Consider the following 25630-nt stretch of genomic DNA (forward strand, 5'->3'; position numbering starts at 1 on the left):
TTGGGAATTTTTGGGGTTTTTTGGGGAATTTTGGGGTTTTTTGGGAATTTTTGGGGTTTTTTGGGAATTTTAGGGGTTTTTGGGAATTTTTGGGGTTTTTTGGGGAATTTTGGGGTTTTTTTGGCAATTTTTGGGATTTTTTTGGGAATTTTTGGGGGTTTTTTGGGAATTTTTGGGGTTTTTTGGGAAATTTTGGGGTTTTTTGGGAGTTTTTGGGGTTTTGGGGGGATTTTTTTTTGTTTTGGGTGAATTTTTGGGGTTTTTTTGGGAATTTTTGGGGTTTTTTTGGGAGTTTTTGGGGTTTTGGGGGGATTTTTTTTTTGGTTTTGGGTGAATTTTGGGGGTTTTTTGGGAGTTTTGGGGGATTTTTTTTGTTTTGGGTGAATTTTTGGGTTTTTTGGGAATTTTGGGGTTTTTTTGGGAGTTTTTGGGGTTTTGGGGGATTTTTTTTTGGTTTCTCGAAGTTTTTTGGGGAATTTTTTGGTTTGGGGTGAATTTTTGGGTGAATTTTTGGGTTTTTTTGGGAATTTTTGGGTTTTTCTGTGAATTTTTGTGGTTTTTTTTATGTTTTATTCCCTTTTTTTTCCCTCTTCTGCTGCTGGAGTCAGAAATTCCCAGGAGGTTTTGGCAGTGGAAAATCTTTCCATGGAAAAGGCGGGAAAATGAAATTCCAGGGAAAGGAAACGGAGCCGGGAAGGGCCCGGAGGGGGAGGAAGGAGAGGAAAATTCCTTGGAAAAAGAACAAAAAATGGGAAAAAAATTGGGATAAAAATGGGGAGAAAAGAGAGGGAAAAATGAGGGGGAAAAGGGGAAAAATGGGAAAAAAGTGAAATAAAAATGGAATTAAAAATGGAATTAAAAATGGAATTAAAAATGGAATTTAAAATGGAATTAAGAAGTTGGAATAAAATAAAATAAAATAAAATAAATAAAATAAAATAAAATAAAGTAAAATAAAATAAAATACAGTAAAATGAAATAAAATAAAGTAAAATGGAATCAAGTAAAATCAAGTAAAATAAAATAAAATAAAATAAAATAAAAAAAATAAAATAAATAGAATAAAGTAAAATAGAATAAAATAAAATAAAATGAAATAAAATAAAGTAAAATCAAGTAAGACAAAATAAAATAAAATAAAATAAAATAAAATAAAATAAAATAAAATAAAGTAAAATAAAACAAAACAAAACAAAATAAAATAAAATAATAAAATAAAGTAAAATAAAATAAAACAAAATAAAATAAAGTAAAATAAAATAAAATAAAACCAAACAAAGCAGAACAAAATAAAACAAAACAAAATAAAATAAAATAAAATAAAATAAAATAAAATAAAATAAAATAAAATAAAATAAAATAAAATAAAATAAAATAAAATAAATTAAAATAAAATAAAACAAGAAATAAAAAACTGGAAGAAAAAGGAAATAATAAAATAAAGTGAAATAAAATGGAACAGAAACTGGAATAAAAATGGAATAAAATCGACTCTCCTGTCCCGGGAGCCGATCCCGGATTTTCCCAATCCCGGGGAATTTCCAGGAATTGAGAGCGAGAATCCCGGGATGGGAGGGGATGGGAAAAACCGGGAATGGAATCCTGGAAAAATCCCAGAAAACCTCAGCTCCAAGCCTTTAAAATAACTGGAAAACCGGGAATGGAATCCGGGATAAATCCCAGAAAATCCCAATTCCCAGGCTGGGAAGGGGATGGGAAAACCGGGAATGGAATCCTGGAGAAATCCCAGAAAAACCTCAGCTCCAAGCCTTTAAAATAACTGGAAAAACTGGGAATGGAATCCGGGATAAATCCGGGATAAATCCCAGAAAAATCCCCATTCCTGCTCCTTAAATAACCGGAAAAAACCGGGAATGGAATCCTGGAAAAATCCTCAATTCCCACCTTTCACACAACTGGAAAAAACCGGGAATGGAATCCGGGATAAATCCCAGAAAATCCCAATTCCCAGGCTGGGAGGGGATGGAAAAAACCGGGAATGGAATCCGGGATAAATCCCAGAAAATCCCAATTCCCGGGATGGGAGGGGATGGGAAAAACCGGGAATGGAATCCGGGATAAATCCCAGAAAAATCCGGGATAAATCCCAATTCCCATCCTTGGGATAACTGGAAAACCGGGAATGGAATCCTGGAAAAATCCCAGAAAACCTCAGCTCCAACTCTTTAAAATAACTGGAAAAACCGGGAATGGAATCTGGGATAAATCCTGGATAAATCCCAGAAAAATCCCCATTCCTGCTCCTTAAATAACCGGAAAAAACCGGGAATGGAATCCGGGATAAATCCCAGAAAAATCCTGGATAAATCCCCATTGCCAGCTTTGGGATAAATGGAAAAACTGGGAATGGAATCCAGAGAAATCTGGGATAAATCCCAGAAAAAACCCAATTCCAACCCTTTAAATGACTGGAAAAACCGGGAATGGAATCCTGGAAAAATCATCAATTCCCACCTTTCACACAACTGGAAAAAACCGGGAATGGAATCCGGGATAAATCCCAGAAAATCCCAATTCCCGGGATGGGAGGGGATGGGAAAAACCGGGAATGGAATCCGGGATAAATCCCAGAAAAATCCTGGATAAAGCTCAATTCCCAGCCTTGGGAGAACGGGAAAACCGGGAATGGAATCCTGGAAAAATCCCAGAAAACTTCAGCTCCAACTCTCTAAATAACTGGAAAACCGGGTATGGAATCCTGGAAAAAGTCGGGAGAAATCCCAGATAAATCCCAGTTCCAACCCTTTAAAATAACTGAAAAACTGGGAATTAAATCCAGGATAAATCCTGGAAAAATCCCAGCTCCAAGCCTTTAAATAACTGGAAAACCGGGAATGGAATCTGGGATAAATCCTGGATAAATTCCCATTCCTGCTCCTTAAATAACCGGAAAAAACCGGGAATGGAATCCGGGATAAATCCCAGAAAATCCCAATTCCCAGGCTGGGAGGGGCTGGAAAAACCGGGAATGGAATCCAGAGAAATCCGGGAGAAATCCCAGAAAAATCCCAGCTCCAAGCCTTTAAATAAATGGAAAAACTGGGAATGAAATCCGGGATAAATCCTGGATAAATCCCAGATAAATCCCCATTCCTGCTCCTTTAAATAACCAGAAAAAACCGGGAATGGAATCCGGGATAAATCCCAGAAAAATCCGGGATAAAGCTCAATTCCCAGCCTTGGGAGAACTGGAAAACCGGGAATGGAATCCTGGAAAAAGTCGGGAGAAATCCCAGAAAAATCCCAGTTCCAGCCCTTGAAATAAATGGAAAACCGGGAATGGAATCCGGGATAAATCCTGGATAAATCCCGGATAAATCCCCATTCCTGCTCCTTAAATAACCGGAAAAAACCAGGAATGGAATCCGGGATAAATCCCAGAAAATCCCAATTCCCAGGATGGGAGGGGATGGGAAAAACCGGGAATGGAATCCAGAGAAATCCGGGAGAAAACCTGGAAAAATCCAGGATAAATTCCAATTTCCAGGATGGGAGGGGATGGGAAAACCGGGAATGGAATCCAGAGAAATCCGGGATAAATCCCAGAAAAATCCCAGAAAAATCCCAATTTCCAGGATGGGAGGGGATGGGAAAAACCGGGAATGGAATCCGGGATAAATCCCAGAAAATTTCAACTCTAACTCTTTAAATAACTGGAAAACCGGGAATGGAATCCAGAGAAATCCAGGATAAATCCCAGATAAATCCCAGATAAATCCCCATTCCTGCTCCTTAAATAACCGGAAAAAACCGGGAATGGAATCCGGGATAAATCCCAGAAAAATCCCAATTCCCAGGCTGGGAGGGGCTGGAAAAACCGGGAATGGAATCCCAGAGAAATCCGGGAGAAATCCCAGAAAAATCCCAGCTCCAACCCTTGAAATAAATGGAAAAACCAGGAATGGAATCCTGGAAAAATCCCAGAAAACTTCAGCTCCAACTCTTTAAATAACTGGAAAACCGGGAATGGAATCCGGGATAAATCCTGGATAAATCCCAGAAAAATCCCCATTCCTGCTCCTTAAATAACCGGAAAAAACCGGGAATGGAATCCGGGATAAATCCCAGAAAAATCCTGGATAAATCCCCATTGCCAGCTTTGGGATAAATGGAAAAACTGGGAATGGAATCCAGAGAAATCCGGGATAAATCCCAGAAAAAACCCAGCTCCAAACCTTTAAATAACTGGAAAAACCGGGAATGGAATCCTGGAAAAAGTCGGGATAAATCCTGGATAAATCCCAATTCCAAGCCTTTAAATAACTGGAAAAAACCGGGAATGGAATCCGGGATAAATCCCAGAAAAATCCGGGATAAAGCTCAATTCCCAGCCTTGGGATAACAGGAAAACCGGGAATGGAATCCTGGAAAAATCCCGGGAAAATCCCGGAAAAATTCCCATTCCCCGCCTTGGGAGAACGGGAAAAACCGGGAATGGAATCCTGGAAAAACCGGGAATGGAGCCCTGGATAAATCCTGATTCCCACTGTGTGCAAGACTGGGAAAACTGGGAATAAAACCCTGGAAAAATCCTGGAAAAATCCCGGATAAACCCTGGAAAAGTCCTGGAAAAATCCTGGAAAAATCCCGAATAAATCCTGAAAAAACCCTGGAAAAATCCTGGAAAAATCCTGGAAAAATCCGGGATAAATCCTGGAAAAATCCTGGAAAAATCCCTGATAAACCCTGGAAAAACCCTGGAAAAACTCCTGGAAAAATCCGGGATAAATCCTGGAAAAATCCGGGATAAATCCTGGAAAAATCCTGAGAAACTCCTGGAAAAATCCTGGATAAATCCTGGATAACTCCTGGATAACTCCTGGAAAACTCCTGGAAAACTCCTGGAAAAACCCTGGATAACTCCTGGAAAAATCCTGGATAAATCCTGAAAAAATCCGGGATAAATCCTGGATAAATCCTGGAAAAATCCTGGGAAAACCCTGGAAAAATCCCGAATAAATCCTGAAAAAACCCTGAAAAAATCCTGGATAAATCCTGGAAAAATCCTGGATAAATCCTGGAAAAATCCTGAAAAAAATCCTGGAAAAATCCTGGATAAATCCTGGAAAAAACTCCTGAAAAACTCCTGGAAAAACCCTGGATAAAATTGGGTCTGGGAGGGCCCCAAACGCTCCCATGGAAAATCGGGAATGTTTTTATTCCCAAAAAAACCCCTCTGGGAGCGGCTCCTCCCTCCTTTCCCTGCCAGGAAAATCCAATCCCAAAAAAAACCTCACAAATCCTGGGAAAAGCTGGAAAATTCCCAAATTCCAGCCCCAAATTCCAACCCCAAATTCCAACCCCAAATTCCAACCCCAAATTTTTTTTGGGATAAATCCTTGGAAAAACAATTCCAGGATATTCTGGGATGAGGCTCCAGTTGTTCTATCCCGGTTTTTTTTGGGATAAATCCTTGGAAAAACCAGGAAAACAATTCCAGGATATTCTGGGATGAGCTTCTGGCTGTTTTATCCCAGATTTTTTGGGATAAATCCTTGGAAAACAATTCCAGGATATTCTGGGATGAGGCTCCAGTGGTTCCATCCCAGTTTTTTCTGGGATAAATCCCTGGGAAACAATTCCAGGATATTCTGGGATGAGGCTCTGCCTGCTCTTCCCGGTTTTTTTCTGGGATAAATCCTTGGAAAAACCAGGAAAACAATTCCAGAATATTCTGGGATGAGGCCCCGGCTGCTCCATCCCGGTTTTTTTGGGATAAATCCCTGGAAAAGCTGGAAAAACAATTCCAGGATATTCTGGGATGAGGCTCTGCCTGTTCTATCCCAGTTTTTTTTTTGGATAAATCCCTGGGAAAACAATTCCAGGATATTCTGGGATGAGTTTCTGGCTGTTTTATCCCGGTTTTTTTTGGGATAAATCCTTGGAAAAACAATTCCAGGATATTTTGGGATGAGGCTCCAGTTGTTCTATCCCAGTTTTTTTCTGGGATAAATCCCGGGAAAAGCTGGAAAAACAATTCCAGGATATTCTGGGATGAGGCTCCAGTTGTTCTATCCCAGTTTTTTTCTGGGATAAATCCCTGGGAAACAATTCCAGGATATTCTGGGATGAGGCTCCAGCTGCTCCATCCCAGTTTTTTTCTGGGATAAATCCCTGGGAAACAATTCCAGGATATTCTGGGATCAGGCTCTGGCTGCTCCATCCCGGTTTTTTTTGGGATAAATCCCTGAAAAACAATTCCAGGATATTCTGGGATGAGTTTCTGGCTGTTTTATCCCGGTTTTTTTCTGGGATAAATCCTTGGAAAAACCAGGAAAACAATTCCAGAATATTCTGGGATGAGGCTCCAGTTGTTTTATCCCAGTTTTTTTCTGGGATAAATCCCAGGAAAACAATTCCAGGATATTCTGGGATGAGTTTCTGGCTGTTTTATCCCGGTTTTTTTGGGATAAATCCCTGGGAAACAATTCCAGGATATTCTGGGATGAGTTTCTGCCTGTTCTATCCCAGATTTTTTGGGATAAATCCCTGGAAAACAATTCCAGGATATTCTGGGATGAAGCTCTGCCTGTTCTATCCCAGTTTTTTTCTGGGATAAATCCTTGGAAAACAATTCCAGGATATTCTGGGATGAAGCTCTGCCTGTTCCATCCCAGGTTTTTTTGGGATAAATCCTTGGAAAAACCAGGAAAACAATTCCAGGATATTCTGGGATGAGGCTCCAGCTGCTCCATCCCAGTTTTTTTCTGGGATAAATCCCTGGGAAACAATTCCAGGATATTCTGGGATCAGGCTCTGGCTGCTCCATCCCGGTTTTTTTTGGGATAAATCCCTGAAAAACAATTCCAGGATATTCTGGGATGAGTTTCTGGCTGTTTTATCCCGGTTTTTTTCTGGGATAAATCCTTGGAAAAACCAGGAAAACAATTCCAGAATATTCTGGGATGAGGCTCCAGTTGTTTTATCCCAGTTTTTTTCTGGGATAAATCCCAGGAAAACAATTCCAGGATATTCTGGGATGAGTTTCTGGCTGTTTTATCCCGGTTTTTTTGGGATAAATCCCTGGGAAACAATTCCAGGATATTCTGGGATGAGTTTCTGCCTGTTCTATCCCAGATTTTTTGGGATAAATCCCTGGAAAACAATTCCAGGATATTCTGGGATGAAGCTCTGCCTGTTCTATCCCAGTTTTTTTCTGGGATAAATCCTTGGAAAACAATTCCAGGATATTCTGGGATCAGGCTCTGCCTGTTCTTCCCGGGTTTTTTTGGGATAAATCCCTGGGAAACAATTCCAGGATATTTTGGGATGAGTTTCTGCCTGTTCCATCCCAGTTTTTTTCATTTCAATTCCAAACTGGAGCAGCTCCCTCGGGAAAAGATCCCAAAAAATCCTCGCTCCAGTGCCCTGGGATAACCCCGGAATTCCCAAAGGATCCGGAGCTTTCCAGAGGGTGGAAAAATCCCCAAAATTCCCGTTTTTTTTGGGTTTTTTTGCCCTTTCTATGGGAATTCCAACGGGAAAATTCGGGAGGGTTTTTTTTTTGGGAATTTTGGGATGTGAGGGGGAAAATTCCTTTAAAATTTCTGGGAATGGGAAAAGATTCCAGGTGGGAATTTTGGGGGGGAAGAGTTGAGACCCTCAAAAAATTCCCAAAAAATTCCCAAAAATCCCCCAAAAATTCCCAAAAATTCCAAAAAAAATCCCAAATAATTCCTAAAAAATTCCCAAAAGAATCCCCAAAAATTCCCAAAAAAATCCCCAAAAATTCAAAAAAAAATGCCCCCAAATTCCCAAAAATTGCCCAAAAAATCCCAAAAAATTCCTCAAAAATTCCCCCCAAAATCCCAAATAATTCCCAAAAAATTCCCCCAAAAATCCCCACAAATTCCCAAAAAAATCCCCACAAATTCCCAAAAAATTCCCCCCAAAATCCCAAATAATTCCTAAAAAATGCCCCAAAAAATCCCCACAAATTAAAAAAAAAATCCCCACAAATTCCCAAAAAATTCCCAAAAAATTCCTAAAAAAATCCAAAAAAATTCCCCAAAAAATTCCTAAAAAAATCCCCCAAAATTCCCCAAAAAATCCCAAAAAATTCCCCAAAAAATCCCCCAAATTCCAAAAAAATTCCCCAAAAAATCCTAAAAAAATCCTAAAAAATTCCCAAAAAATCCCCCAAAATTCCCAAAAAAATCCCCAAAAAAATCCCAAAAAAATCCCCCAAAAAATCCCACAAAATCCCAAAACTTCCCAAAAAATTCCCCCAAAAAATCCCCCAGGAGGGAACCAGGAAAAGCTCCAGGAATTGGGGAGGGGGCGGAGATTCCCAGAAATGTCATTCCAAGAATTCCTTGGAATCCTGGAAGGGGGAGGGGGAGGGGGGGGGGGGGGAGGGGTTAAACCATTGAAGGGATTTGGGGGGGAGGGTCCCAAAAATCAGAGATCCCAAAAAAAAAAGGCGGGAAATTCCTAAAAATATCAGAGACCCCCCCCCAAAAATTTGAGACCCCCAAAAATCTGAGACCCCCCCCCAAATCCAGCCTGAGACCCCCCCAAAAATCAGAGACCCCCAAAATTCAGAGATCCCCCCCCAAATACAGCCTGAGACCCCCCCCAAATACACCCTGAGACCCCCCCCAAATACACCCTGAGACCCCCCCAAATCCAGCCCTGACACCCCCCCCAAATACACCCTGAGACCCCCCCCCAAATACACCCTGAGACCCCCCCCAAATACACCCTGAGACCCCCCCCAAATACAGCCCTGAGACCCCCCCCAAATACACCCTGAGACCCCCCCCAAATACAGCCCTGAGACCCCCCCCAAATACACCCTGAGACCCCCCCCAAATACACCCTGAGACCCCCCCCAAATACACCCTGAGACCCCCCCCAAATACAGCCCTGAGACCCCCCCCAAATACAGCCGGGACCCCCCCCAAATACACCCTGAGACCCCCCCCAAATACACCCTGAGACCCCCCCCAATACACCCTGAGACCCCCCCCAAATACACCCTGAGACCCCCCCCAAATACAGCCTGAGACCCCCCCCAAATACAGCCTGAGACCCCCCCCAAATACACCCTGAACCCCCCCCAAATACACCCTGAGACCCCCCCCAAATACAGCCTGAGACCCCCCCCAAATACACCCTGAACCCCCCCCAAATACACCCTGAGACCCCCCCCAAATACAGCCGGGACCCCCCCCAAATACACCCTGAGACCCCCCCCAAATACACCCTGAGACCCCCCCCAAATACACCCTGAGACCCCCCCCAATACACCCTGAGACCCCCCCCAAATACAGCCTGAGACCCCCCCCAAATACAGCCTGAGACCCCCCCAAATACAGCCTGAGACCCCCCCAAATACACCCTGAGACCCCCCCCAAATACACCCTGAGACCCCCCCAAATACAGCCTGAGACCCCCCCAAATACACCCTGAGACCCCCCCCAAATACACCCTGAGACCCCCCCCAAATACAGCCTGAGACCCCCCCCAAATACAGCCTGAGACCCCCCCCAAATACAGCCGGGACCCCCCCAAATACACCCTGAGACCCCCCCCAAATACACCCTGAGACCCCCCCCAAATACAGCCTGAGACCCCTCCCCAAATCCAGCCTGAGACCCCTCCCCAAATCCAGCCCTGAGGGGGGGGACAGAGACCCCCCCCGAAATGGAGGGGACCCCCCCAAATCCAGCCCTGACACCCCCAAATCCGGCCTTAGACCCTCCCCAAATCCAGCCTGAGACCCCCCCCAAATACAGCCCTGAGACCCCCCCCAAAATAACCAGACCCCCCCCCAAATCCAGCCTGAGACCCCCCCCCAAATCCAGCCCTGAGACCCCCAAATCCGGCCTGAGATCCCCCCCCAAAATAACCAGACCCCCCCTCAAATCCAGCCTGAGACCCCCCCCAAATCTAGCCTGAGACCCCCCCAAATCCAGCCCTGAGGGGGGGGACAGAGACCCCCCCCAAATGGAGGGGACCCCCCCCAAATCCAGCCCTGAGGGGGGGTCACGCCCCCCTCCCCCAATTCCTCCCTGGCTCCCTCAGGGGTCTCCAGGCCCCCCCCCCAATTCCCGGTCCCGCCAAATCCCCTCAGAGCCCGAGCGGGACCCGCCCCCCCCCCCCCTGACGCCCCCTCCCCCCGCCCGGACCCCCCCAAACCCCCCCTGGGGGGGCCCCGCGCCCCTCCCCCCCCTCAGAGCTCGCCGCCCCTCCCCCCCCCCCCCCGCCAGGCCGCGCCCCCCCGGCCCCGCGCCCGCCGCTCCCCGCCCCCCGCCCGCTCTCACCGGCGGCTCCTGGCGGGCTCGGGAGGCCCCCCCGGGGCTGGGGGGTCCCTGGCGGGGGGGTCCGGGGGGGTCCGGGGGGGTCCGGGCGCGGCGGCGGCGGCGGCTCCTGAGGAGGCCCCGGGGCCCCCCCCCCGCCCCGGCCACTTCCGGCCCCGCCAGCCCCGCGCCGAGCGCCGACTGCATCGAGCGGGCAGAGCGCCGACAGCATCGATGGGGCAGGGCGGAGAGGAGCCGAGTGAATCGAGCGGGGAGCGCCGAGAGAATCGATGGGGCGGGGATCGATAACGGGGATCTATAACGGGGATTGATAACGGGGATCGGTAACGCGGATTGGAAACGGGGAATGATAACGGGGATCGATAACGGGGATTGATAATGGGGATCGGTAACGGGGATCGATAACGGGGATCGGTAACGGGGATTGATAACGGGGATCGGTAACGGGGATCGATAACGGGGATCGGTAACGGGGATTGATAACGGGGATCGGTAACGGGGATCGGTAACGGGGATCGGTAACGGGGATTGATAATGGGGATCGATAACGGGGATCGATAATGGGGAATGGTAATGGGGATTGATAATGGGGATCGATAACGGGGATTGATAATGGGGATCGGTAACGGGGATCGATAACGGGGATTGATAATGGGGATTGATAACGGGGATTGATAATGGGGATCGATAACGGGGATCGATAATGGGGATTGATAACGGGGATCGATAACGGGGATCAGTAACGGGGATTGATAACGGGGAATGATAACGGGGATTGATAACAAGGATCGATACCCGAAGATCAATCACCGCTGATCAATCACCGATCGCTGCTGATCGATGCGGGGGATCAATAGGGCGGGGATGGGCTCAGGGAGTTCTTTGGGGTCCCAGGATCAATGGGGATCAATTGGGATCAATGGGGATCAATGGGGTTCAATGGGGATCAATGGGGTTCAATGGGGATCAATTGGGATGAGGGAGTTCTTTGGGGTCCCGGGGTCCCATAGGATCAGGGGTTATTTATTTAGGGTCAGGGGTTATTTATTTAGGGTCAGGGGTTATTTAGGGTCAGGGGTTATTTATTTAGGGTCAGGGGTTATTTAGGGTCAGGGGTCAGGGGTCATTTAGGGTCAGGGGTTATTTAGGGTCAGGGGTTATTTATTTAGGATCAGGGGTTATTTAGGATTGGGGTCGGGGTTATTTAGGGTCAGGGGTTATTTATTTAGGATCAGGGGTTATTTAGGGTCAGGGGTTATTTAGGGTCAGGGGTTATTTAGGGTCAGGGGTTATTTATTTAGGATCAGGGGTCAGGGGTTATTTAGGGTCAGGGGTCCCGTGGGGTCAGGGGTTATTTATTTAGGGTCAGGGGTTATTTATTTAGGATCAGGGGTTATTTATTTAGGGTCAGGGGTTATTTAGGATCAGGGGTATTTAGGATTGGGGTCAGGGGTCCCATGGGGTCAGGGGTTATTTAGGGTCAGGGGTCCCGTGGGTTTGGGGTCGGGGTCTCCCAGCACAGCCCCAATCCCACCCCGCCCTCGCTGCCCCAGGAAGGCTCCGAGCCCATAAAAATTCCCAAATCTTTATGGCAGGAGGCACTTTCACACATCGGGGTGTAAAACTGGGACCATAAAACCCCAGAGCCATAAAACCCCAAAGCAATTAAACCCCAAAGCCATAAAACCCCAAAGCCATAAAACCCCAAAGCAATTAAACCCCAAAGCAATTAAACCCCAAAGCCATAAAACCCCAAAGCCATAAAACCCCAAAGCCATAAAACCCTAAAGCAATTAAACCCCAAAGCAATTAAACCCCTAAACAATTAAACCCCAAAGCCATAAAACCCCGCTGACCTTCGACCTTTGGGGCTGCAAAATCCATCCCTGCAAATCTTTGGGGTCTCCAGAAACTTTTGGGGTCCATAAAATCCTTTTTGGGGTCCATAAAATCCTTTTTGGGGTCCATAAAATCCTTTTTGGGGTCCATAAAATCATTTGGGGTTTATAAAATCCTTTTTGGGGTTTATAAAATCCTTTTTGGGGTCCATAAAACCCTTTTTGGGGTCCATAAAATCCTTTTTGGGGTCTGTGGATGCCTTTGGGGTCATTAAAATCCTTTGGGGTGGGGGCTTAAAATCCTTCAGGGGCCATAAAAGACTTTTGGGGTCTGTGGAATCCTTTGGGGGGTCCATAAAATCCTTTTTGGGGTCCATAAAATCCTTTTTGGGGTCCATAAAATCCTTTTTGGGGTTCATAAAATCATTTGGGGTTTATAAAATCCTTTTTGGGGTCCCTAAAATCCTTTTTGGGGGGGCCATAAAATCCTTTTTGGGGTTTATAAAATCCTTTTTGGGGTTTATAAAATCCTTTTTGGGGTCCATAAAATCATTTGGGGTCTATAAAATCCTTTTTGGGGTTTATAAAATCCTTTTTGGGGTTTATAAAATCCTTTTTGGGGTTCATAAAATCATTTGGGGTTTATAAAATCCTTTTTGGGGTTTATAAAATCCTTTTTGGGGTCCATAAAATCCTTTTTGGGGTCTGCAGAACTCACCAGGAGCTGTGGAATCTTTTGGGGTCAATAAAACTTTGGGGGCTGTGGGAACTTTTGGGGTCAATAAAACCCTTCAGGGGCCATAAAATCCTTTTGGGGTCGAGAGAATCTTTTGGGGTCAATAGAAACTGAGGGTCTGTGGAGCCTTTTGGGGTCTGTGGAGCCTTTTGGGGTCTGTGGGACCTTTGGGATCCTTTGGGGTCCTGGAGCCTTTTGGGGTCTCTGGGATCCTTTGGGGTCCTTTGGGGTCTGTGGGACCTTTGGGGTCCTGGAGCCTTTGGGGTCTGTGGATTCTTTGGGGTCCTGGAGCCTTTTGGGGTCTGTGGGACCTTTGGGGTCTGTGGGACACTTTGGGGTCCTTTGGGGTCCTGGAGCCTTTGGGGTCTGTGGATTCTTTGGGGTCCTGGAGCCTTTTGGGGTCCTGGAGCCTTTTGGGGTCTGTGGGACCTTTGGGGTCTGTGGAGCCTTTTGGGGTCCTGGAGCCTTTTGGGGTCTGTGGGGTCTTTGGGGTCTGTGGAGCCTTTTGGGGTCTCTGGGACACTTTGGGGTCCTTTGGGGTCCTGGAGCCTTTTGGGGTCTGTGGAGCCTTTTGGGGTCTGGGATCCTTTGGGGTCTCTGGGACACTTTGGGGTCCTGGAGCCCTTTTGGGGTCTCTGGAGCCTTTGGGGTCTGTGGATTCTTTGGGATCTGTGGGACCTTTGGGGTCCTTTGGGGTCTGTGGGACACTTTGGGGTCTGTGGGGCCTTTGGGGTCTCTGGGACCCTTTGGGGTCCTGGAGCCCTTTTGGGGTCTCTGGGATCCTTTGGGGTCTCTGGGACACTTTGGGGTCTCTGGGATCCTTTGGGGTCTCTGGGATCCTTTGGGATCCGCGGTGGTCCCGGCCCTCAGTGGGACACGGGGATGGGGACACTGCTCAGGACCTGCTGTGACCCCAATGTCCTTCTGTCCGTCTGTCCCCAATGTCCTTCTGTCCCTGTGTCCCCAATGTCCTTCTGTCCCTGTGTCACTGATGTCCCCAATGTCCCTGTGTCCCCAATGTCCCCAATGTCCCTCTGTCCCCGTGTCCCCAATGTCCCTGTGTCCCCAATGTCCCTCTGTCCATCTGTCCCCAATGTCCCCAATGTCCCTCTGTCCCCAATGTCCCTCTGTCCATTTGTCCCCAATGTCCCCAATGTCCCCAATGTCCCTGTGTCCCCAATGTCCCCGTGTCCCCAATGTCCTTCTGTCCCCAATGTCCCTCTGTCCCTGTCTGTCCCTGCTGTCGTTGGTGTCCCCGCTGTCCCCCTGCTGTCCCCATTGTCCCTCAGTGGGTGACAGTGACCCCCAATGTCCCCGGTGTCCCTGTCCCCAATGTCCCCAATGTCCCCAGTGTCCCCAGTGACCCCCAGCAGGTGACAGTGTCCCTTGGTGACACTCAGGGTGTGACAGTGACCCCTGGTGACCCTCAGGGTGTCACAGTGACCCCCACCCGGTGCCAGGCGTTGCTCAGCACCCCTCGAAGGTTCCAGATGCCCCCCACGCTGTCCCCAGTGACCCTCAGGGTGTGACAGTGACCCCCAGCAGGTGACAGTGTCACTCAGGGTGTGACAGTGACCCCCACCCGGTGCCATGCATTGCTGAGCACCCCTCGAAGGTTCCAGATTCCCCCCACGCTGTCCCCCAGCAGGTGACAGTGACACTCAGGGTGTGACAGTGACCCCCAGCAGGTGACAGTGACCCCTGGTGTCACTCAGGGTGTGACAGTGACACTCAGGGTGTGACAGTGACCCCCACCCTGTGCCATGCATTACTGAGCACCCCTCGAAGGTTCCAGATGCCCCCCACGCTGTCCCTCAGTGGGTGACAGTGACCCCCAGCAGGTGACAGTGACACTCAGGGTGTGACAGTGACCCCTGGTGACACTCAGGGTGTGACAGTGACACTCAGGGTGTGACAGTGACCCCCACCCTGTGCCATGCATTACTGAGCACCCCTCGAAGGTTCCAGATGCCCCCCAGTGTCCCTGTCCCCAGTGTCCCCAGTGTCCCTCAGGGTGTCACAGTGACCCCCACCCTGTGCCAGGCGTTGCTCAGCACCCCTCGAAGGTTCCAGATTCCCCCCAGTGTCCCTGTCCCCAGTGTCCCCAGTGACCCCCAGCAGGTGACAGTGTCCCTCAGCGGGTGACAGTGACCCCCACGCGGTGCCAGGCGTTGCTCAGCACCCCTCGAAGGTTCCAGATGCCCCCCACGCTGTCCCCAGTGACACTCAGGGGGTGACAGTGACCCCTGGTGTCCCTCAGCGGGTGACAGTGACCCCCACCCTGTGCCAGGCATTACTGAGCACCCCTCGAAGGTTCCAGATTCCCCCCAGTGTCCCTGTCCCCAGTGTCCCCAGTGACACTCAGGGTGTGACAGTGACCCCCACCCTGTGCCAGGCGTTGCTCAGCACCCCTCGAAGGTTCCAGATGCCCCCCAGTGTCCCTGTCCCCAGTGTCCCCAGTGTCACTCAGGGTGTGACAGTGACCCCTGGTGTCACTCAGGGTGTGACAGTGACCCCCAGCAGGTGACAGTGTCACTCAGGGTGTGACAGTGACCCCCACCCTGTGCCATGCATTACTGAGCACCCCTCGAAGGTTCCAGATGCCCCCCACGCTGTCCCCAGTGTCCCCAGTGTCACTCAGGGTGTGACAGTGACCCCCACCCGATGCCATGCATTACTGAGCACCCCTCGAAGGTTCCAGATGCCCCCCACGCTGTCCCCCAGTGGGTGACAGTGACCCCTGGTGACCCTCAGGGTGTGACAGTGACCCCCAATGTCCCTCAGGGTGTGACAGTGACCCCCACCCTGTGCCAGGCGTTGCTCAGCACCCCTCGAAGGTTCCAGATTCCCCCCACGCTGTCCCCAGTGTCCCCAGTGACACTCAGGGTGTGACAGTGACCCCCAGCAGGTGACAGTGTCACTCAGGGTGTCACAGTGACCCCCACCCGATGCCAGGCGTTTCTCAGCACCCCTCGAAGGTTCCAGATGCCCCCCACGCTGTCCCCCAGCGGGTGACAGTGACCCCCACAGACCCCTGGTGTCACTCAGGGTGTCACAGTGACCCCCACCCTGTGCCATGCATTACTGAGCACCCCTCGAAGGTTCCAGATTCCCCCCACGCTGTCGGGCTGGACGTTGTAGCTGCTGTCCACGGCCTTGCAGACGATTTCCAGCCGGGTCCCCGCGGGCGCCGCCGCTCGCAGCTCCCAGAGCGCCCAGGCCCAGCCCCGGCCCCGCTCCGGCCGCGGCCCCAGAGCGGCCTCGCGCCACGTGCGGCCCCCGTCCAGCGACACATCCACCTGCGGGGGGGTAATTACTGCTAATTAACGCTAATTAATATGGAGATCCATCCCCATCACCCCCTGTGCGGGGATACGTGTGTGCTGGGTTGGGTTCTGTTTGATTTTGGTGGATGTTCCGTTTGATTTTTCCATTTATCCCCTGTTCCACATCTCCATTTTCTGCACATTTTCCTTTTCCCACCCATCCTGTTCCAAATTTCCCTTTCCCCTCCCTTTTCCCATCCATCCCCCATTCTCCATCTCCTTTTTCCATCCTTTTCCCTTTTCCCACCCCATTTTTCCCACCCACACCCCGTTCTATCCACCCCCCGTTCCCAATTTCCCTTTTCCCATCCCATTTTCCCCACCCATCCCTCGTTCCCCCTTTCCCCACCCTTTTCCCATCCATCCCCCATTCTCCATCTCCTTTTCCCACCCATTTCCCTTTTCCCACCCCATTTTCCCCACCCATCTCTCGTTCCCCCTTCCCCTTTCCCCACCCTTTTCCCATCCATCCCCTGTTCTCCATCTCCCTTTTCCCAATCCTTTCCCTTTTCCCACTCATCCTGTTCCAAATTTCCCTTTCCCCTCCCTTTTCCCACCCATCCCCCATTCTCCATCTCCCTTTTCCCACCCATTTCCCTTTTCCCATCCCATTTTCCCCACCCACCCCTCGTTCCCCCTTTCCCCACCCTTTTCCCATCCATCCCCCATTCTCCATCTCCCTTTTCCCACCCATTTCCCTTTTCCCACACCCTTTCCCACCCCATTTCCCCACTTTTCCCCCCACTTTCCCCCCATTTCCCCACCCACCCCCATTCCCCATTTCCCTTTCCCCACCCTTTCCCACCCATCTCCCTTTTCCCACCCATTTCCCCACCTATTTCCTCCATTTCCCCACTTTCCCCCCATTTCCCCACCCATTTCTCCACTTTTTCCCCCACTTTTCCCCCCACTTTTTCACCATTTCCCCACCCATTTCTCCACTTTTTCCCACCCATTTCCCCACTTTTTCCCCCACTTTTCCCCCATTTCCCCACCCATTTCCCCACTTTCCCCCCACTTTTTCCCCATTTTCCCCACCCATTTCCCCCCATTTTCCCCACCCATTTCCCCACCCATTTTCCCACTTTTTCCCCATTTCCCCACCCATTTCCCCACTTTTCCCCCCACTTTTTCCCCACCCATTTCCCCACTTTTTCCCCCACTTTTTCCCCATTTCCCCCCATTTCCCCCCCATTCCCGTTCCCCGTCTCACCCTGATCACCTCCCTTCCTCCTCCGCTCCACGCGTATCCCTTCACCGTCAGTTCCCCGGCGGGCACGGCGGCCCCGGGCCGGGGTTCGGTGATCGCCGACTGCACCGGCAGCTCCTGGATGGCCGGAGCGCTGCGGAAATCCACGGAATCCCAATCCACGGAGGGACAAAACCCTTTGTAATCGTTCTGCTGCCAGTGGCTCGGGCTCTCCGAGGGTGACACCACCACGCTCCGCAGCCACTTCACGCTCCTGGCCCCGACCACACCGGGCACCAGCGCCCGCACCGGGAACCCGTGATCCCGCGGCAGCTCCTGCCCGTTCATCTCGTACGCCAGCAGCACCTCGGCCTCGCCGCTCAGCGCCCGTTTTAACGGGATGGACGCTCCGTAGGGAGTCCCGGTGGCGTCCGTATCCAACCCTTCGAAACACACGTGCCAGTCCTCGGTGGCTCCGCTTTTCTCGCCGAAACCGGCGGCCAGCAGCACGTCCCGGAGCCTCGCTCCTCCCCATCGTGCGGTGCTGATGGCCCCGATGCCCCAGTCCAGCCCCTTGACCGGGCGCTCCCGGCTCATCTCGGATCTCCGGTTACCGGCGCATTGCAGCGTGGCCGTCACCTCGTGCTTGGGGAAGCGGCGGCGGAGCTCGGCCAGCGACAGCGACAGCGCTCGGCCACCGGGAACCTCCACGCGCAGCCGGTAGGAGCCCGGCTCCACCGAGGGCACCGGGAGGTGGTTACGGGTGAAGAAAAGCTCGTTGGGGGTCAGGAAACTCTGGGTCAGCAGCTCCGGGGGAGGTTCGGCGTTGAAAGGTTTCGAGCTGTTCACCCGCAGCGCCGGGTGGCGAGGGGGGTCCCCGGCGAACGGGTCCGCGGTGTCCCCCGGTGTCACCGCCGCGTCCTCGGGGCTCAGCTCGCCCACTTTGTAGTCACGGAGCAGCTCCAGCACGTGGGGCTGGCTGTGGACGGCGTAGAGAGCCCAGAAAGGCTCCAGGGCTCCTCCGGCCGCCAGGAGGATTTTGTCCGGTCCCCCCGGGTGCAGCTCCACGAATTCGGTGACATCGAACACGTCGGTGCCGTAGGTGACCCACACGCGGTCGCGGGGGGTGCGGTGCTGAGCCACCTCGGCCCGGGTGTAACGGGGGTACGGCGGGGACGGGGGGGCCTGCGCGGCCTGGGCGCTCTGCGGGTACCGGGGGGGTCAGTGGGACACCCCTGATACCGGTGTCACCCCTCCCCGGTGTCCCGGTGTCACCCCTGATCCCGGTGTCCCGGTGTCCTCCCTTCCCGGGATCCCCCTGTGCCGGTGTCACCCCTGACCCTCGGATCCCGGTGTCTCCCCCTCCCCGGGATCCCGGTGTCACCCCTGATCCCGGTGTCCCGGTGTCACCGCTCCTCGGGATCCCCCTGTGCCGGTGTCACCGCTCCCCGGTGTCCCGGTGTCACCCCCTCCCCAGGATCCCGGTGTCCCAGTGTCACCCATGACACCGGCGTCCCGATGTCACCCCTGACCCCGGTGTCCCGGTGTCCTCCCTCCCCAGGATCCCGGTGCCACCCCTGCCCCGGGATCCCCCTGTCCCGGTGTCACTGCTCCCCAGGATCCCGGTGTCCCGGTGTCACCCCTGTCCCGGTGTCACCCCTCCCCAGGATCCCCCTGTGCCGGTGTTACTCCTCCCCGGTGCCATCCCCCTTCTCCCGAACCCCCTGTCCCGGCGCCACCCCTGTCCCGGTGTCACCCCCTTTCTCCCGAACCCCCTGTCCCGGTGTCACCCCTGTCCCGGTGTCACCCCTTCCCTCGAGATCCTTCCCCCGGTGTCACCCCTGTGCCGGAATCCCCCTTCCCCCGGGATCCCGGTGTCCCGGTGCCGCCCCTGTCCCGGGATCCCTCTGTCCCGGTGTCACCCCTTCCCCCGGGATCCCCCTGTCCCGGTGCCACCCCTGTCCCGATCCCCCTGTCCCGGTGCCACCCCCTTTCTCCCGATCCCCCTGTCCCGGTGCCACCCCTCTCCCGGGATCCACCCCCCGGTGCCACCCCCCTCCCGCTGTCCCGGTGTCACCTCTCACCGGGATCCGCCCCTTCAGGTGCCGCCTCCCGCCGGGCTCCAACCGCACCCTCGCTGTCCCCGTCCCGGGGAAGGACCCCGAGCTGTCCCCGCCCCCCTCCCGGTGCCACCACCCCCGGTGTCCCCCCGGTGTCCCCGCGGTGTCCCCCCGGTGTCCCCGCGGTGTCGCTCACCCTCCGCTGCCGCTCTCCGTAGGCCAGGACGGCCCCGATCCCGAGCAGCGCCGCCAGCACCGGGGCCGCTCCCCGGTGTCCCCCCGGTGCCGCTCCCCGGTGTCCCCCCGGTGTCGTTCCCGGTTGTCCCCCCGGTGTCGCTCCCGGTTGTCCCCCCGGTGTCGCTCCCGGTTGTCCCTCCGGTGTCGCTCCCGGTTGTCCCCCCGGTGTCGCTCCCGGTTGTCCCTCCGGTGTCGCGCTACCGGCGGCCAACCGGGAGCAGCCCCGGGGCAGCTGCGTCAGCGGCGGGAGCCTGCGGGGACAGCGGGGTCACAGCGGTCCCGGGACACCGGGGGACACCGGGGAGACACCGGGAGCCCCGGCGGGGCCGCTCCTACCTGCGGCCGGCCACGGCCCGGAGCAGCAGCATCGCGGCGGCGGCGGCGGAGGGACGGGAGAGCGCGGCTGTGACGGGCACCGGGACCGGGAAACGGCCCCGGGGACGCTGCCGGGGGAAGCGACAATCAGGGACCCCTGCGGCGACACGAGCGCTCCCGGTTCCCCCTCCGGTTCTGCCCCTCCGCGACCCCAGCCCGGTCCCCGGTACATCCCCGCAGCCTCGGCCCGGTCCCGGTTCTCCCTCCCGACAGCACCAGTCCGGTCCCGGTTGTCCCCAGTCCGGTCCCGGTTGTCCCCAGCACCGTCCCGGTTGTTCCCAGGCCGGTCCCGGTTGTTCCCAGGCCGGTCCCGGCTGTCCCCAGCCCGGTCCCGGTTGTCCCCAGTCCGGTCCCGGTTGTCCCCAGCCCAGTCCCGGTTGTCCCCAGGCCGGTCCCGGTTGTCCCCAGGCCGGTCCCGGTTGTCCCCAACCCCGTCCCGGTTGTTCCCAGCACGGTCCCGGTTGTTCCCAGGCCGGTCCCGGTTGTCCCCAGTCCGGTCCCGGTTGTCCCCAGCCCAGTCCCGGTTGTTCCCAGTCCGGTCCCCGTTACATCCCCGCAGCCTCGGCCCGGTCCCCGTTGTCCCTGGCCCGGTCCCGGTTGTCCCCGGCTCGGTACCGGTTGTTCCCAGCCCGGTCCCGGTTGTCCCCAGCCCGGTCCCGGTTGTCCCCGGCCCGGTCCCGGCTGTCCCCAGTCCGGTCCCGGTTGTCCCTGGCCCGGTCCCGGTTGTCCCCAGCCCGGTCCCGGTTGTCCCCAGCCCGGTCGGTCCCAGTCCCCGAGTCTCCACCCCCATCCCGGTCCCGGTTGTCCCCTCCCCAGCTCCATCCCGGTCCCGGTTGTCCCCTCTCCAGCCCATCCCGGTCCCGGTTGTCCCCTCCCCAGCCCCATCCCGGTCCCGGTTGTCCCCTCTCTACCCCCATCCCGGTCCCGGTTGTCGCCGCCGCAGGCCCAGTCCAGCCCCGGTTGTCCCCAACCCCTCCGGTCCCCGTTGTTTTTCCCCCGCAGCCCCAGCGTGGTCCCGGTTCTCCCTCCCCTCAGCCTCACCCCGATCCCGGTTTCGCCGCCCCATTCCCGGTTTTCCCCGTTCCCCCCCCGCTCCCGGTTGTCGCCGCCGCTCACCTGCGTAACGGTTCCGGTCCCGCGGTGTCCCTGCGGGCGCGGCCGCTTTAAGAGGGGGGCGAGGGGCGTGGCCTCGGCGAGCGCGCGACCCACCCTGGCCACGCCCCCTCTGTTTACTTTAACGGGGGCCAAATGGGCGTGGCCGCACGCGAGGTGGGCCCCACCAACGCCGCCTTAAAGGGGCAACACCACGCTCGGCCCCAAGGGGGTCTTAAAGCGGCGAGGGGGATTTAAAGGGGCAACGCCGCTCCCGAATTTCCCGCTGGGAATTTGGGGGAAAAACGGGGAAAAAAGGGAAAAAACGGAAAAAAGGGAGAAAAAGCCCAGAGGTGCCAGGCAGCTGCGATCTCTGATAAGCGTTATCAGGGCAGGGCCGCGATCTGGCAGCGGCTGCTGGCACCGGATGGCCTCGGTGTCGTTGCCACGTCCCCTCCCTGAGCACACAGAAAGTTGGGAATTTTTGTTTTTATGGAATTTTTTTTTTCCTTTGTTTTTTTTTTTTTTGATTTTTTTTTTTTGTGTTCTTGTTGGGTTTTTTACATTAAATACATGGGTAAATCAGCGACCCGACGTTGTGGTTATCACGATTGTTATTTCACCGCGAGGGAGGAGCTTCCCAAAGCAAGGAAAAAAAAAAATTAAAAGAAAAAAAATTCAAATGAAATGAAAATAAAATAAAATAAAATAAAAATAAAATAAAATAAGCCAGAAAAAAAGGAAAACTAAAGAAAAATAAAGGAAACAACCAAAAATAAAAGTGCCAGGAGCTGCAGTGTCCCTGTTTGGTCCAGGGCTGGGACATGGGGGCCACCACTTTGGGGACAGCGATGTCACCAATTCCAGAGGCTCTGGAGCACCGGGAATGACCCCGAGGTGACCCCGGGAATGTCCCCGAGGTGTCCCCAGGAATGACCCCGGGAATGTCCCCGAGGTGTCCCCAGGAATGTCCCCGAGGTGTCCCCAGGAATGTCCCCGAGGTGTCCCCGGGAATGTCCCCGAGGTGTCCCCAGGACTGTCCCCGAGGTGTCCCCGGGAATGTCCCCAAGGTGTCCCCGGGGGTGGGGACAGGGCCGGGACCCTTCAGGCTCCGTCCCCACCCTGGGGACATCGAGGTTGACAATTCCAGAGGCACCGGGAATGGCCCTGGAGTGACCCTGAGGTGTCCCCAGAGTGACCCCAGGAATGACCCCGACGTGTCCCCAAGGTGTCCCCGAGGTGACCCCAGGAATGACCCCCAGGTGTCCCCAGAGTGACCCCAGGAATGACCCTGAGGTGACCCGAGGACTGTCCCCAAGGTGACCCTGAGGTGTCCCCAGAGTGACCCCAGGAATGACCCTGAGGTGACCCGAGGACTGTCCCCAAGGTGACCCTGAGGTGTCCCCAAGACTGTCCCCAATGTGACGCTGAGGTGACCCCAGGACTGTCCCCAAGGTGCCCCCGAGGTGTCCCCAGAGTGACCCCAGGAATGACCCTGAGGTGTCCCCAAGGTGTCCCTGGGAATGACCCCAAGGTGACCCCAGGAATGACCCCGAGGTGTCCCCCCAATGTCCCCAAGGTGTCCCCAAGGTGTCCCCAAGGTGTCCCCAGGGGTTTCATACAGGACCGGGTCCCTCCACCCCACAGCTGCCACCCCCTGCAACTGGGGGGACAATTCTGGGTGTCCCCAACTCGGGGGTGTCCCCAAATTCCGGGTGTCCCCAAGTCTGGGTGTCCCCAAATTCCGGGTGTCCCCAACCTTGGGGTGGCCCCTGGACAGGGTGGGGCACCGAGGGTCCGGAAGGGACCAGGACACAGGGCAGGGGGTGGCACTGCTGTCCCCTCCTGTCCCCTCTCCGTCCCCTCCCTGTCCCCTCCTGTCCCCTCTCTGTCCCCTCTCTGTCCCCTCCTGTCCCCTCCCTGTCCCCTCCCTGTCCCCTCCCTGTCCCCTCCTGTCCCCTCTCTGTCCCCTCTCTGTCCCCTCCTGTCCCCTCCCTGTCCCCTCCTGTCCCCTCTCTGTCCCCTCCTGTCCCCTCTCTGTCCCCTCCTGTCCCCTCTCTGTCCCCTCTCTGTCCCCTCGCTGCCAGCCCGGGGACACGGGGACAGGACCGAGGGGACATCTGACCCCATAAAGTGCAAACTGGGATGGCCCCGGGATGGGGACAGTGACAAACTGGGAGGGGACACTGGGGGTGGCACCTGGGGGTGGCCATGGCTGGGAACACCTGGGGACATCGAGGTCACCATTGGGATCACCTGGGGACATCGAGGCCACCATTGGGATCATTGAGGGGACATCGAGGCCAGCACTGGGATCACCTGGGGACATCGAGGTCACCACTGGGACCTCCTGGGGACATCAAGGTCACCATTGGGAACACCTGGGGATATCGAGGTCACCACTGGGATCATTGAGGGGACATCGAGGCCACCACTGGGATCACCTGGGGACATCGAGGTCACCATTGGGATCATTGAGGGGACATCGAGGCCACCACTGGGACCTCCTGGGGACACATTGGGATCATTGAGGGGACATCGAGGCCACCATGGCTGGGAACACCTGGGGACATCGAGGCCACCATTGGGAACACCTGGGGACATCGAGGTCGCCACTGGGATCATTGAGGGGACATCGAGGTCGCCACTGGGACCTCCTGGGGACATCGAGGTCACCATGGCTGGGAACACCTGGGGACATTGAGGCCACCACTGGGATCACCTGGGGATGTCACCTGAGGGGTGACCATGGCCAGGATGACCACGGGGCCATCGCTGTGGGGTGACCATGGCTGAGGTCACTCAGGGGACATCGCTGTGGGGTGACCACAAGGACATTGTGTGGAGTGACCACGGTGACATCGCTGTGGGGTGACCACAGCCAGGATGACCATGGGGACACGGCCAAGATGACCACGGGGACACGGCCAGGATGACCATGGGGACATGGCCATGGGGTGACCATGGGGACATGGCCATGGGGTGACCATGGGGACATGGCCATGGGGTGACCACAGCCAGGATGACCACGGGGACACAGCTGAGGTCACTCAGGGGACATCACTGTGGGGTGACCACAGCCAGGATGACCATGGGGACATCACCATGGGGTGACCATGGCCAAAGTCACTCAGGGGACATCACCTGGAGGTGACCACAGCCAGGATGACCACGGGGACATGGCCAGGATGACCACGGGGACACGGCCAGGATGACCATGGGGACATTGCCATGGGGTGACCACAGCCAGGATGGCCATGGGGACATCACCATGGGTTGACCATGGCCAAAGTCACTCAGGGGACATCGCCGTGGGGTGACCACAGCCAGGATGACCACGAGGACATGGCCAGGATGGCCATGGGGACATCGCTGTGGGGTGACCATGGCTGAGGTCACTCAGGGGACATCACCTGGAGGTGACCACGACCAGGATGACCACGGGGACACGGCCGAGGTCACTCAGGGGACATCACCTGGAGGTGACCACAGCCAGGATGACCATGGGGACACAGCTGAGGTCACTCAGGGGACATCACCTGGAGGTGACCACGACCAGGATGACCACGGGGACACGGCCAGGATGACCATGGGGACATTACCATGGGGTGACCACAGCCAGGATGACCACGGGGACATGGCCAGGATGACCATGGGGACATTGCCATGGGGTGACCACGGCCAGGATGACCACGGGGACATGGCCGAGGTCACTCAGGGGACATCACCCACGGGGCCACCCCAGACACCAGGACCCCCCATGTCCCCCCGGTGTCCCCTCCGTGTCCCCTCCGTGTCCCTCCTGTGTCCCCTCCATGTCCCCTCCGTGTCCCCCCCTGTGTCCCCTCCGTGTCCCCCCCATGTCCCCCCGTGTCCCCTGCAGCTCCCGTCCCCAGGAAGGGCCGAACCGGGCGGGGGCGGCGCCGATCCCGCAGGAATCGCTGGAGGATCCATCCCGGGCGGCTCCGGGATCCCCAGATCGCAGGGGAGGGATCCGGGGGGATCCGGGGGGATCCGGGGGGATCCGAGCGTCCCAGGATCCCGCGGGGACGGACGGACAGTCCGGGAATCCTCGCCAGTCCAGTCCTTGGGAGAGCCATGGGGATCCAGCGGGATCCAGGAGGGATCTGGTGGATCCAGGAGGGATCTGGTGGGATCTGGTGGAGATCTGGTGCAATCCAAAAGGGATCTGGTGCTGCCAGGAGGGCCCTGGGGGATCCCGGGGGAGTCTGGAGGATCCGTGTGAGAGCCGCAGGATCCAGGAGGGATCTGCTGGATCCAAGTGGGGCCTGCTGGAACCAGGAGGGATCTGGAGGGTCCAGGTGGGATCTGGTGCTGAGGAGGAGCCTTGGAAGCTTCAGAAGGTGCTGGGAGAGGAGCTCGGGGAGAGTCCCAGGGTGGGATCGGGGCTGGGATCAGGGCTGGGATCTGGTGGGATCCGGGCTGGGATCGGGGTGGGAATCTGGGCTGGAATCCTGGCTGTAAGCTGGC

The 25630-nt window shown here is 54.8% G+C and overlaps 2 protein-coding genes and 5 long non-coding RNA genes across 14 annotated transcripts in view; 2 read left to right on the forward strand and 5 right to left on the reverse strand.

The window, feature by feature from the left end:
• The window catches only part of IKZF4 (IKAROS family zinc finger 4), a 49675-nt gene extending 39280 nt beyond the window's left edge, over positions 1-10395 (reverse strand). The window contains exon 1 of the mRNA XM_058828414.1: positions 10290-10395. The gene's annotated coding sequence lies outside the window, so the exon portion shown is untranslated. The remainder of the gene's footprint in view (positions 1-10289) is intronic.
• A 1462-nt stretch (positions 10396-11857) lies between these two features.
• Positions 11858-13863, reverse strand: LOC131574038 (uncharacterized). The gene is made up of 3 exons (XR_009276350.1): positions 13663-13863; positions 13290-13382; positions 11858-13035 (listed from the first exon to the last, which is right to left on the reverse strand). It is a non-coding gene; the product is annotated as an uncharacterized LOC131574038 (long non-coding RNA).
• A 199-nt stretch (positions 13864-14062) lies between these two features.
• LOC131574037 (uncharacterized) lies at positions 14063-16035 on the forward strand. 4 transcript variants are annotated; one of them, XR_009276348.1, is made up of 6 exons: positions 14063-14152; positions 14406-14425; positions 14509-14821; positions 15052-15173; positions 15555-15838; positions 15962-16035. It is a non-coding gene; the product is annotated as an uncharacterized LOC131574037 (long non-coding RNA). The 4 variants fall into 4 exon arrangements; XR_009276347.1 differs by lacking the exons at positions 14063-14152; positions 14406-14425 and adding an exon at positions 14248-14343 and having other exon boundaries at positions 14476-14821; XR_009276349.1 differs by lacking the exons at positions 14063-14152; positions 14406-14425 and adding an exon at positions 14280-14405.
• On the reverse strand, positions 14203-14836 carry LOC131574041 (uncharacterized). The gene is made up of 3 exons (XR_009276356.1): positions 14765-14836; positions 14419-14734; positions 14203-14276 (listed from the first exon to the last, which is right to left on the reverse strand). It is a non-coding gene; the product is annotated as an uncharacterized LOC131574041 (long non-coding RNA).
• On the reverse strand, positions 15080-15520 carry LOC131574040 (uncharacterized). The gene is made up of 3 exons (XR_009276355.1): positions 15397-15520; positions 15222-15346; positions 15080-15106 (listed from the first exon to the last, which is right to left on the reverse strand). It is a non-coding gene; the product is annotated as an uncharacterized LOC131574040 (long non-coding RNA).
• Positions 15887-21188, reverse strand: SUOX (sulfite oxidase). Of its 2 annotated transcripts, XM_058828411.1 has the most exons (6): positions 21164-21188; positions 20009-20115; positions 19756-19923; positions 19632-19707; positions 17400-18578; positions 15887-16159 (listed from the first exon to the last, which is right to left on the reverse strand). In XM_058828411.1, exons 2-6 carry the CDS (start codon positions 20038-20040, stop codon positions 15905-15907), a joined length of 1710 nt encoding a protein of 569 aa, XP_058684394.1. In that variant the 5' UTR covers positions 20041-20115; positions 21164-21188; the 3' UTR covers positions 15887-15904. The 2 variants fall into 2 exon arrangements, with proteins under 2 accessions (XP_058684394.1, XP_058684393.1); XM_058828410.1 differs by having other exon boundaries at positions 19632-19923.
• A 1002-nt stretch (positions 21189-22190) lies between these two features.
• On the forward strand, positions 22191-23045 carry LOC131574039 (uncharacterized). Of its 4 annotated transcripts, XR_009276352.1 has the most exons (4): positions 22270-22356; positions 22572-22605; positions 22674-22696; positions 22730-23044. It is a non-coding gene; the product is annotated as an uncharacterized LOC131574039 (long non-coding RNA). The 4 variants fall into 4 exon arrangements; XR_009276353.1 differs by lacking the exon at positions 22730-23044 and having other exon boundaries at positions 22191-22322; positions 22674-22704; XR_009276354.1 differs by lacking the exons at positions 22674-22696; positions 22730-23044 and adding an exon at positions 22651-22669 and having other exon boundaries at positions 22191-22322.
• The last annotated feature ends 2585 nt before the right edge of the window (positions 23046-25630 follow it).

Source organism: Poecile atricapillus (genome assembly GCF_030490865.1).
Source record: "Poecile atricapillus isolate bPoeAtr1 chromosome 35 unlocalized genomic scaffold, bPoeAtr1.hap1 SUPER_35_unloc_1, whole genome shotgun sequence".
Classification (NCBI taxonomy): Eukaryota; Metazoa; Chordata; class Aves; order Passeriformes; family Paridae; genus Poecile; species Poecile atricapillus.

What these genes read in the sequence shown, in the direction of transcription:
- SUOX (XM_058828410.1), bottom strand. Translation starts at nt 20,040, where the DNA reads ATGCTGCTGCTCCGGGCCGTGGCCGGCCGCAG. An exon ending in CGGGCCGTGGCCGGCCGCAG is followed by an intron (nt 19,924 to 20,008) that starts GTAGGAGCGGCC and finishes CTGTCCCCGCAG; the next exon opens with GCTCCCGCCGCTGACGCAGC. An exon ending in ACGGAGAGCGGCAGCGGAGG is followed by an intron (nt 18,579 to 19,631) that starts GTGAGCGACACC and finishes CGGTACCCGCAG; the next exon opens with AGCGCCCAGGCCGCGCAGGC.